Source organism: Amblyomma mixtum, chromosome 7 (assembly GCF_055824585.1).
Source record: "Amblyomma mixtum isolate Tamu chromosome 7, ASM5582458v1, whole genome shotgun sequence".
Taxonomy (NCBI): Eukaryota; Metazoa; Arthropoda; class Arachnida; order Ixodida; family Ixodidae; genus Amblyomma; species Amblyomma mixtum.
This window is the reverse complement of record NC_143018.1, coordinates 143,009,391-143,022,086: the sequence shown is the minus strand read 5'-3', so window position 1 is coordinate 143,022,086 and position 12,696 is coordinate 143,009,391. Positions and strand designations below refer to the sequence as shown.

General features: G+C 50.3%; 1 protein-coding gene and 1 non-coding gene across 2 annotated transcripts in view; both read left to right on the top strand.

Annotated features, from left to right (window-relative positions):
* Positions 1–12,696, top strand: part of LOC149337756 (uncharacterized) — a 102,539-nt gene that overhangs the window by 51,467 nt on the left and 38,376 nt on the right. The window contains exon 8 of the mRNA XM_089554510.1: positions 12,086–12,242. Coding sequence (XP_089410636.1) covers positions 12,086–12,242 — 157 coding nt within the window. The remainder of the gene's footprint in view (positions 1–12,085; positions 12,243–12,696) is intronic.
* Positions 1,612–1,683, top strand: TRNAT-AGU (transfer RNA threonine (anticodon AGU)). The gene has a single exon. It is a non-coding gene; the product is annotated as a tRNA-Thr (tRNA).

Sequence of the window (12,696 nt, the reverse complement as noted above, 5' to 3'; positions counted from 1 at the left end):
CGTTACACCTGCGGTAACTCAGGACGTTCTACATCCGCCGCTTATGACCGTGGGTGGCGCTGATGAACACTCTCAAGGTTAGGTTACTTGTAAACATAAATACCCCCGAAAGCAGAAGGTGTGACAGCCGTCGCCGTAGCTCAGAGGTAGAGCACCGGACGCGTAATTCGGAGGTCGCGGGTTCGCAGCCCACCAGCGGCATGTGGTTGTTTTTTCTTCCGCTTTTCTAATCAATTAGCTTTAGGCGATAACATATTCAGAATTATTCTAAATTGATCAACACCACAAAATAAATAAATTCATTTAAAAAAAATCCCCTGTGCCCTTTGGTTTCTGTGTCTGTTGGCTTCTGTAATATTTATAACGAGCCCCTCATTCCCCTTCCCTTGTTTGCTTAATTGCTTAGCGAGGGCCTCGGTTCTGGCAGCCTTGACGCCATAGGAAGCATAAGAGGGTTCTCACGCAGCTTCCACCCTCTCCGTTCAATGACGTTCTACGTCACACCTGCGGTAACTCAGGACGTTCTACGTCCGCCGCTTATGAACGTGTGGCGCTGATGAACACTCTCAAGGTTACGGTACTTGTAAACATAAATACCCCCGAAAGCAGAAGGCTTGACAGCCGTCGCCGTAGCTCAGAGGTAGAGCACCGGACGAGTAATTCGGAGGTCGCGGGTTCGCAGCCCACCAGCGGCATGTGGTTGTTTTTTCTTCTGCTTTTCTAATCAATTAGCTTTAAGCGATAACATATTCAATATTATTCTAAATTGATCAACACCACAGAATAAATAAATTCATTAAAAAAAATCCCCTGTGCCCTTTTGTTTCTGTGGCTGTTGGCTTCTGTCATATTTATAACGACCCCTCATTCCCCTTCCCTTGTTTGCTTAATTGCTTAGCGAGGGCCTCGGTTCTGGCAGCCTTGGCGCCATAGGAAGCACAAGAGGGTTCTCACGCAGCTTCCACCCTCTCCGTTCGATGACGTTCTACGTTACACCTGCGGTAACTCAGGACGTTCTACATCCGCCGCTTATGACCGTGGGTGGCGCTGATGAACACTCTCAAGGTTAGGTTACTTGTAAACATAAATACCCCCGAAAGCAGAAGGTGTGACAGCCGTCGCCGTAGCTCAGAGGTAGAGCACCGGACGCGTAATTCGGAGGTCGCGGGTTCGCAGCCCACCAGCGGCATGTGGTTGTTTTTTCTTCCGCTTTTCTAATCAATTAGCTTTAGGCGATAACATATTCAGAATTATTCTAAATTGATCAACACCACAAAATAAATAAATTCATTTAAAAAAAATCCCCTGTGCCCTTTGGTTTCTGTGTCTGTTGGCTTCTGTAATATTTATAACGAGCCCCTCATTCCCCTTCCCTTGTTTGCTTAATTGCTTAGCGAGGGCCTCGGTTCTGGCAGCCTTGACGCCATAGGAAGCATAAGAGGGTTCTCACGCAGCTTCCACCCTCTCCGTTCAATGACGTTCTACGTCAAACCTGCGGTAACTCAGGACGTTCTACGTCCGCCGCTTATGAACGTGTGGCGCTGATGAACACTCTCAAGGTTACGGTACTTGTAAACATAAATACCCCCGAAAGCAGAAGGCTTGACAGCCGTCGCCGTAGCTCAGAGGTAGAGCACCGGACGAGTAATTCGGAGGTCGTGGGTTCGGATCCCACCAGCGGCATGTGGTTGTTTTTAGAGCGCAGCTCTTTGGCGTCCGTTCCTGGGTTTGGCGTCGTCGTCGGCGTTGTCGTCGGCCTCGTAACCAGCTCCGCCCCCCTTTCATCCCCCCAGCGCTAGCAGCGACCGACTGATACCGCTGGATGCCGCTGACGCCGCTAGAGAGTCAAGATAACGTGACTGCATAGAACACCGTCGCCGCCATGCAGAAAGAGGAGGAAAGGGTCCCCCCCCCCTGTTCTTGTGTGGCGGATAGGGTGCTCTTCAGTTGCCGACGCGCCGGTTATTTCACGTAGGCCCCGGCACGTCGACGAATACGTGACCACCTTCCCACGGCTAGACCTGGTTCTTAGCGCTGCGGAAGCGAGGGTATCATATTGTTTGTGTCGGCATCGGCGGCGTTGTCCCTGAAACCAACTCCGCAGCTGGGGTTGACTCACTATCGAAAAGGTGAAACAGCTTATTTGCTGCGCTCAAATTTCGCATTAGGAAGTAACGTAATCGTCGGTAATTTTTTTCTTCTGCTTTTCTAATCAATTAGCTTTAAGCGATAACATATTCAGTATTACTCTAGATTGATCAACACCACAAAATAAATAAATTCATTAAAAAATCCCCTGTGCCCATTGGTTTCTGTGGATGTTGGCTTCTGTCATATTTATAACGAGCCCCTCATTCCCCTTCCCTTGTTTGCTTAATTGCTTAGCGAGGGCCTCGGTTCTGGCAGCCTTGACGCCATAGGAAGCATAAGAGGGTTCTCACGCAGCTTCCACCCTCTCCGTTCGATGACGTTCTGCGTCACACCTGCGGTAACTCAGGACGTTCTACGTCCGCCGCTTATGAACGTGGGTGGCGCTGATGATTACTCTCAAGGTTAGGTTACTTGTAAACATAAATACCCCGAAAGCAGAAGGTTTGACAGCCGTCGCCGTAGCTCAGAGGTAGAGCACCGGACGCGTAATTTGGAGGTCGTGGGTTCGGTTCCCACCGGCGGCATGTGGTTGTTTTTTCTTCTGCTTTTCTAATCAATTAGCTTTAAGCGATAACATATTCAGTATTATTCTAAATTGATCAACACCACAAATAAATTCATTAAAAAAAATCCCCTGTGCCCTTTGGTTTCTGTGGCTGTTGGCTTCTGTCATATAGTGCCCAAGTGCCGTTTCGAAGCATTCGGCAGCGTCTGACGCCCACGTGTCCCATCCGATGACAACGACTTTGGCAACAAGAGCACGGCAAGGGTTGTACTCTAGTCCCCTAGTGTACAACTCCATGGTTGGGGGCAGCTATGCGTGATTGGTTGCTGAATGGGTTTCTTAAGCAGATCGTGCTTTAAAACGAAGACCTTGCCCGCAGACGCAGCCGACGTAGAAATCCGTTCTCGCAACCAGAAACGCGCAGTTTAAACATAGTGACCCCGGTGAGTCGGTTAGGGCGCTCGGCTGATGATCCGGACTTGCAGGGTTCAAACCTGGCTGCGGCGGCCGCGTTTCGATGGAGACGAAGAGCTAAGGGGCGCGTTTTTTACGGCGTAGTCAGTGCACGTTAAAGATTCCCAGGTGGTCGATTTTGTTCCGGACTACACACGGCGGCAACCGTTTGTCTCATTCCTCTTTCCCTCCAGGCTTCCTTCCTTCTTTCCCTTAGGGCGTTGTTCGGGTGTGCAGCAAGATGTGAGAGAATTCCTGCGTATTTCCTTTCCTCAAATTATAATTTTTTAAACAGCACCGGAAACCTCAAGCACAATGCTCTTGAATGCGCCGCTGATGGTTCGTAGTGCACCAAGTGGATGCCGGGCGTGATAACACGTGTATTTTTTTAAGGAAGGGAAGGGAAAAGTTTATTTTCTCTAATGCTTCTTCCTGCGGTTTGGGAGCATCTTCAGAGACGTCTTGGTTCTACCCCCAGGAGCCTTCTCTGTCGAAGTCGTTCGCCTCTAATCGGTTGCCCTCAGTCCAGGGCTCCGCTGGCCACTGCCGCCCGTTGAGCTCGCTGTACCAGACCTTGTTGGTCTTCACAGCGGTCGCTGGACAGCAGAGTCTCCCATTGCTCCGCACTCTCGTTTTGTATTTTGGGTACCACGTCTATGTTTTGGCAGGCACATGTGATGTGATATAGAGTAGGTTTTTCGTCGCACCAGGGACAATTGTCCGCGTATATGGTAGACAAATGTCCCTCGTGTGACGAGTGAGTGAGTGAAAAACATTTATAGCTCCAAAAATCAGATTTTAGCGGTGGGCCGATGTCTTCATGTCTTCAGCCTCTTCACAAGGTCGGCGCCCCTATTCCAGGGCACCGCTGAGTCTTGCTGCTACGCAGGCGTGCTGCACCAGTGCCCTTTGGGCCGTGAGCTCGCTGCTGGTCAGCAGGCCCTCCCATTGTTCCGCATTCGGGTCATTTAGCTTGTGAAATGCTCTGTTCCGTTCGCATTCCCATGTGATGTGATATAGCGTGGGGGTTGCTCCGCACCACGGACATGTGTCCCTGTATTGTGTAGGGAACATCTTATGTAGTATGTATAAATTGTGTGAAGTCCCTGCTTGCAGTCTCCGCCAGCAGACCGCCTCGTGCTGTGTTAATGATGTGTGGGGTGGTGGGTATTTGAATCTCCGCCCTCTGTGGTAGTTCAATATTTCTGCATACGTTGGTTCCACCGTCATGGGGTCCTCCAGGGTTTCTGACTGCCCTGCTCGGCTCGTGATCTCGCGAACTAGGCTGTCTACCCTCGAGTTACCCTCTATCCCGGTGTGTGCCGGTATCCAGAAAATCCTGTGTCTTAAGGTCTTATTTGGAAGCCTTGCTTCGAGGAGGATGCTCAGCGCTTCCTTGCTTATTTTGCCCTGTATGTAGTTCCTGCATGCTGCTTTGGAGTCTGTTAGGATTACCAAAGACTTGTTCCTACGGTAACCTTCGGCCGCCGCTAGTGCTACGGCAGCTTCCTCCCCCTCTGTTACCGTACAGTTTCTTAATGTCGCGCTGCTAATTGGTTCCCCCATGTGGTCTACCACTGCTGCCGCGACTCGGAACTTTCTGGTCCTGTGGTCCCATGGATAGAGGGCCGCGTCTGTGTATACTGTGTTTTCCATTGTGGTTAGGTTCCGCTTCACATAATCTGGCCTGGCCTGCCTTCTAGCGGCATGGAGGTTGGGATCCATGTTTCTCGGCAGAGGGCTGATGTCTAGTGTCTGGCGGACCTCGTCTGGAATGCTAGCTGTTCTATCTACGATCCCTTCTACATTGTGCCCTAATCTCTTTAGGAGCTTGCGGCCGGTGGCTGTCTGCTGGAGCCTGGCTATTTGCGCACTTAGCTGGGCTTCCGTTAGTTCTTCGAATGTGTTGTTTAGGCCCATTTGTAGCAGCTTTTCATTTGATGTGTTTCTTGGCAGGTGGAGTGCCGTCTTGTACGCCATTCTTAGCAGCGCCTCCGTCTGTTCTTTGTCTTTCTTGGTCATGCGGTGGTATGGCAACGAATACGTGACTCGGCTGACTATCAGGCTTCTGACGAGCTTGATCGTGTCGCTTTCTTTCATCCCGCTTCTGTTCTGTGATACCCTCTTTATTATGCGGCTTATTTGTTCTGTTGACTTCTTGAGTAGGCTAATTGTGTAGGTACATCTCCTGCTTCCTTGGATCCACATGCCCAGGATGAGTATCATATCCCTCTCTGGTATATTTTGGCCTTCTAACTTTACTGTCAGTTCCTCCTTGGTAGGGTTGGACCCTACCCTAAGAAGTTCCGACTTTTCCGTGGAGCAGGCTAGGCCCCTTTCCCTCACGTACTCTTCTACACACGTTGCTGCTTCTTGCAGTCTCTCTTGCTTTTGTCCTAGCGAGCCTCGATTCACCCAGACCGTAATGTCGTCGGCGTACATCGCGTGCTGGATGCCATCGATCTTGCTGAGTCTTCTGGCCAGTCCGATCATTGCAATGTTAAAAAGAACTGGTGAGATTACGGATCCTTGCGGCGTGCCCTTACGTGGGGTGGAAAAGGTGTCGCTTCGCAGGTCTCCCAATCCCACTGTCGCTGTGCGTTCTGACAGGAAGGATCTTACGTAGTCGTGAGTTCTTCTTCCGCAGTTGGCGTTGTTTAGGCCTTCCATAATGGCCTCGTGGCTAACATTGTCGAAGGCCCCTTTGATGTCCAGGGCCATGATAATGTTTTCGCCAGTTCTAGGTGCCGTGTCTATGATCTCTTCCTTGATCTGCAGCAGGACGTCTTGCGTCGACAGGTTCGCCCGGAAGCCGAACATGCTGTGCGGGTACTGTTCTTCGTCCTCCAGGTATTGTTGAATTCGCCTGGTGACGATTCTCTCGTACAATTTGCCAAGGCACGACGTGAGGGAAATGGGTCTCAGGTTCTCAATCTGAAGCTTCTTGCCGGGTTTGGGTATCATAACCACGACAGCGTGCTTCCACTCCTTCGGCACCACTCCCTCTGCCCACAGCGTGTTGAGGTACGCCGTGAGCTGGTCGATCGCCTCGTCGCTGAGGTTGCGGATCAAGGCGTTCTTGATCTTGTCTGCGCCGGCTGCTGTATTTCTTGTTGTCGCGCTTATCGCCGCCTGGACTTCCTTTCTTGTGATCGGCCTGTCTATTGCGGGATTGTCTGCTCCTTGGTACTCCCCGTTGTAGCCCTGGGGGTTGTCCTTGCCGTAGCATTTGATGCGGACCGCTTCTAGCAGTTCTTCGTCCGATCCTTCGTACTGGTAGGCCAATTTCTGAATTGCCTTGCCACTTTCTGCTTTTGTCTTGGTTGGGTCCATGAAGGCCTTGAGTATGCGCCACGTCTTGGCCGTGCTGAGCGTGCCGTTCAGTGAGCTGCTGAACTGCTGCCATCCCTGCCTGGCCAGTTGCGTCGCATACTCCTCTGCCTTCATCGTGATTTCCGCAATCTTCTTTTTGAGTTTTATGTTTACCTTTTGTTGTTTTCCAGCGTTTGGTGAGCCCGCGTCTTGCCTCCCATAGCCCGAGTAGCCGCCTGTCCACCTCCGGTGCTTGTTCTGTTTTATCTATTTCCTTTGTATAGAGTTCTTGTATTTGTTTCAGCTGTTGACTCCACTCCTCTATGGAAGTGATTTCCCCTTTTAGCCGTTCGCTGTGCTTGCGGAAGGCGTCCCAGTTGGTAAGGTGGGCCGTTCCGATCTTCTTCTTTACGTTGTCTGCTTCGATTGCCGTTCTTAGAATGTAGTGGTCACTGCCAAGGTCTTCCAGCAGATTTTCCCACTCGGCCTGCTTTGCTCCCTTAATAAAGGTGAGGTCAGGGCAAGTATCTGGACTCACACTGTTACCTCGCCTAGTTGGTTGGTTTTCATCCGTTAGGAGGTCGCAGTCTGTTTTTTTCCGCCGCTACGCATATCTGCTGCCCCTTTTTCTCAGTTTCTTGGTATCCCCAGCTCGAGCTCCTTGCGTTAAAGTCACCCGCGATTATTAAGGTGTTCGTCTTGGCTAGCTTATTCGCCTCCGAAAAAAGCTTGCTAAAATCGCCATCCCTTTGTCTGGGGGGGCTGTAAAGGTTAACTATGAAAGTGCTTTTGGCCTTGTGTTTCTTTTTGGGTATAATCTCTGTTATTACGTGTTCTATCTGTGTGCCCTCAATCTCCTTGTGTGCTATGGTGACCAACTTGTTGCTGATGAGGGTGGCGGTGCGTCCGCTTTCCTGGCATGTATAGCCCCTCAGGGTGGGTGTTATGTTAGTCTCCTGTAACATGATGATGTCTGGTGTTGCGTGTCTAGTGTTAATGAACTGCTGGAGGAGTCCCTGCTTGCGCCGGTATCCCCTGCAGTTCCACTGCCATATGTCTAGTTGGTTTTGTCCTGCCATATTGCGTCACTACTTTTTCCACTTTGGTTTTCTGCTCCGAATCTTCTTTCATTAAAAAGCCTGTCTCTGGCGTCATTTGTAGTTTTTTGTGTGTTTTGGCTTTTTACGTATGTTCGGAAGTTCTGATCTTGCAGCGCTACTTTGTGCTGTATGTGTGTCATTTGGTTTTCCATCTGCGTTTGCAGTTCCGTCATTTGATTTTGCATCATACTCATAAAGCTCTCTAATTTCAATTCAATTCAATTCAATTCAATTTTATTCAACATCTTGAGGATGTTGGGTGCGCCGACAAAAAGCCAGAGAGAAGGCTTGACAGAGGTCGACGCACCCTACAATAACTTGACAGCAGCACCAGAATGTTGTACAGTCCACGGCAAGTGAGCGCACAGGAAAAAAAAATAATAAAATACAAATCATGAGTAAAAATCTCCGTGACACGAAGTGCTGACGGTACCTAGGGTTACAGCAATTCAGATGCCTTATTTAATGAGTACGGAAGAGTATAGCAAAGCATTTGGCGACCGTAATTCGTTCGAGTTTTTGGCACGAACCATGTGAAACCAGTACGGGTGGTGTACTTCTGTTCTTTACATTTTAGGTTCGACAGGTTCATCATAAATGGATTGTTTTGTCTAATACTTGTTTTATACTGCCTTAACAGTATACTTTCTAAGCTCTGCGGTTGTTGTGCATGCTGCTCCAAGGGCGGGCCCGGCGTTCGCGGAGGCGGACTCAATATCCGCGGAGGCGAACCCTGCCTCTGGAGCTGCATCTCCCTTATGAGATCATCTATTCTTTTTTTAAGTTGCCGCGTTTCCTCGCGACAAAGTTCGAGCTCTTTTTTTTTTGGTGCCCTGTTCTCCTCAGCTAGTTTCTTGTCATTATTTGTCTGATTTTGCTGACCCGAGTGCGGAAAGAGTGATTTGGGAGGGCCTGCTCCCCAGCTCACCTTCACTCCACTCTTCTTCTGTTGTTGTTTTTGTTGTCCCGGGCCTCCGCTTTGCTTTACCAGGGGTGGGTAGGACTCGTCTCTGGTCCAGCTCTGCCCCCGGCTCTGGCTCCGCGACTGGCTCCTGGACTGGCTCGCCTCGTTCCGGGCCTGGCTCCCGGTCCGCTCCGAGCTGAACCACCTTGGTCCACGTCCTCCCTTTCGGTTCCGGCTCCGGCTTTGTCGCTGTGAGGGCCCTCCTCATGGGGGTCCTCCTCGCAGCTCTTCGGCCGTCTTGAGCCGGTGCTTGCACTCTCTCGTGCCGGCTGCGTGATTGCCTCCGCAGACCAGGCACTTGGTTGTGCACGAATGTCCTTCCATTGGGTTCTGCGTCCCGCATAGCCTGCAGGCCTTGCTCTCCGGGTTGGGGCAGACGTCCGATCTATGTCCTTGTTGGCAGCAGATATAGCAAATCTGCCGCGTTGGGCGGTATGGGTAGCACCACATCTCCCCTCCGTAGTATAGTACTTGTCTTGGGGTGGTGAGTCCGTCGAAAGTGATGACGGCTGAGCTTGACTTTCCAAGCATTCGGGCGCTGTGGATCTTGACTCCCTGGGTCCGCACCCTTAAGTTGGCTTTGAGCTGGGCGGATGATGTCCCCGGTTCTATGCCGTGGATCACGCCTCGCTGAGTGCCTTCGGGGGCTGCCACGTAGGCGTTGACTTCGTACACTTTGTCACCGAACGCTAGATGGTTAATGCGTCTCACGTTCTGGGCTGCATCTTCATTGTCCGTGCTGACTATGATGATGTTCGAACCGTTTCGTAGTCTTATGATTAAGTCTTCACTTTTGCACTTTGCACTGGTCGCCGCGACTACGGCACGGGCGACTTGATGAATTTGCAGCGATCGTACCACGAGGCCCCTCGGCCTCAGGATTATCTTGAAATCGTCTTTCGGGAGCGGCGACAATCTCGAGCCCGGCCGACGCGCCGCTTCCTTCTTGTCCTGCTTCGGCGCAGCTGGCGCGCCAGCTGCCGTCGAGGCGCTCCCCGGGGTTTTCGCGCCAAAATCCACCTGGGCGGAAGGCGGGAAGTCTCCGGGGTTTTTTTGTTCCTTGCGAGGTTTCTTCTTGCGTTTCGACGTGGCTAATTCCCAGTTTTGGTCGTCGTCCTGCTCGATTCCGCCCTGCGTTCCCTGCGGGCCCAGCATGGCGGCCTCTTGAGGTGCGAAAACCGCCCCGCTTCCCGCCTCGACCGTTGGCCGAGTGCTGACGTGGCAGTCTTCTTCCCTCTTCTGGGTTTCCATGAAATCTTTTGGCGAATCTTCTAGTGCCTTCTCGATGTTGGGTCGGTTGTCGAGGTAGGGGACCGTTGCCATTGTCGTCGTCGCTCGTGACGAGGCCGGAGAGTCCTCGAACGCCCGTAGTCGTGCTAGGCGAACGAGGCTTAGCTCGCACCACGCCGCTCGGCAAATTCAAAGTCCGGTAGAAAACCCAAAAATGGGCCCACCTATTCGAATTTGGTGTCCAAGTGGTCCGCTTCTGTTCCTCTTCAAGCTCCAACAAAAATTTTGGAGGTCCGTTGAGATGATCGGGCCTGGCTGGTCAAAATTTGCGGAGCCCATGCGGAGCACGTCGCTCGCGGTGGACACCCGAAGCGTCTCTTCTCGTGTGACGAAAAACCTACTCTATATCACATCACATGGGCCTGCCTAAACAGAAAATAATGTTACCAAGGGTGCCCGCCTTCTTGTTCAAGATTCCACGGGCCGGGGATTCAAGGAGAGCTCGGTCCACTGGCATGTTTGGCCAGCTGGTTAAACTATTCGCACAGCGGCCTCCCATGAGGAGTGATGTGGATTATGTATTGGGGTACTGCCATGTGTTGGGGGCTTTGCTAGAGGTAGATTATGAGGTTGGACCTTCGCCGCACCACATGGAGAGCAGACTGGGAGGATGAAAGTAGGCTGGTAGCAATGAAGTAGGTAGGGTGAGATGTAACTTTTGTCTAGAGTTGGCGCTAAGCCGCAATGTACTTTAATATTAGCGTTAAGGCTTCTCCTCTGCGAAGAACCCGGTGGCGGCGTCGTCCGCGTTGTAAGCGAGAATTTCTCGAAGAAGCAACCTATAAGAGGCACCTAGGTAACGTGACTTTGTGGCGCCATCCCAACTTGCCCACTGGATTGTGAGCAAACTGACCACTGTGGCAGGGGGCAGTGAAATAACAATTCGACGCGAGAGGTTGCTCTGGAAGAGCACGAATCACACAGGTGGCAGCACCTGCCATCGCAAAGCAGTAGCGAATCACTTAATCACTGTATCACAGCGCCATGAGAACTGCCAGGATTGTATGAACGTAAAGTCGAAAATGACCTATTCCGCATATATGGGCATTCAACCACTAACGCTGTCCCATTATGCCCTTAAGGCGAGCCTGAAGTGTCCCCTGCAACGTCTCTCTTTATCTAGTGTACTCTGAGGTGGCGGAGGGTTCTGATGACTGTTTCATAATAAGTGGTGACTTGGAGCTATGTGAGTAGAGACAGCGAAGTTTCTTGCTTAGATTTGGACGTCCGATAGTCCGGGGAAACAAAGCTCTCTTTCGGACAAGTCACCTACAGAATTTGAAAACATTGTACCACCGGGTTTACCGAAGTCAAACGCGTTTCCAAGCTACACAGTTTTCTGTCCAGAACAGAGATATCGCTTTCGTTGAGATACCGAATTAGCTGGGGCACACATGGTAAAAAGGGGCTGTAAACGATTACTTTTGGGCTATATTTTCGGTCGCTTAGGATTCCTCTGTTAAACTGCGGCTCAGAAGCTTGATATCTGTCTGATTCGTTCGTATAAAGTAAGACTCCGAAGCTTGATGTCTTTCTGATTTGTTCGTATGCCCGCAAAGTAAACGCTCGACTGGTGTGCGCACTTTTCATTGATTTGCTGATCAACTGCACAATGGGCGACCGTGACAGCTGAAGTACTGGTGATAGATATATTAGTTTCACAATTAGTCGCGGTTTCATGTGAACTGCTGGAGCACATTTTCTTTTTAAGGAGAAAGGAACATATGGCTCATCGCCAACTAAACCTGGCGTCGGCATTTACCAGCTGCAGTGGTACCGAAGATCTGAGATGAGGGCAGCGCGTAATGAAAGAAAAATAAAGTAAATAAATAAATAAAAAATAAATAAAGGTGCGTGGAACTGAACCCAGGTCTTCCAGATTGAAGGCGACCGCGCATCTCAAAGCCAACAATCGCGAGCCGTGTTGCAGAACAAAGATGAACCTACTATAAGCTTTGGCTCACGACTGTATTTTAATGAGAATGCCTGTCATTAGAAAGGAAGTTAAAAATAGAAATTAAAATGCAATGAAAATAAGAACAATATTTGCCGATTCAAAGCATGTAAGCAGTATTTAGGGCCCTCGGTATGTGTCCTCGGATTTGTGTACGATAGGGGGGATGTGTCAGACGTTCTTGCCTTTGCGCCCGTGTAAATTTAATGCGCTCAGCGACTCACGCCTGCGTTTAGGCTACCGCTTTTACTCGTCGCGTATCCTAGTTTCCGGTACACAATAAGTAACTCTCGTAACATCCCGGTTTAAATATTTTTAGAAACTTGATTAGCTATTCATTATTTTAACCCTGCTAGGTCCTGGACCGCAACGAAGAAAGCTGTAGCTGACCCGAGTGTGAAGAAACATCTGCACAGCCTGTTTGCGAAGAGGATCTTTCACTTTGCGTATATCAACACTCCGACGTACGAATTTAACAAGAAAGCTATGCTGGAGCTGCTACACATACTGAAGGTAAGCACATGGGATTTATCTGGTATACAAAAGAAGGCTGCTTTATTTGCCCCATACCGCAACTCTGTGGCAGGGTTTTATTCATCTATGGTGGGAGCATGTAGTCCAGGATGACCAGCTATGAAGCCTAGCGAACTAGGGCGCGCATGATTAGCGCCGGACTGGGCAAGTCACATACTATCCATAGGGCCGTACAGTAAATCTTCACTATATCAGAGCGCACTGGGCCTCAAGGTATTTCTGCAGCATGCAGCAGCGCGCACAAAAAAACCTACCACGTCTTGTTTTGTGCTCCATCTCTTTGTGCGGTCTTTTTGATGACGCATGTGCATTCAGTGTTGGCTGCGAATATGCAGTCACACATTCACCAACGCTGCTGCCATTATTCTATTCCCAAGTTAAAAAAAAATTCATGCCCGTGTTTGGAAACCCAAATACATGTGGTTTCTGCAGC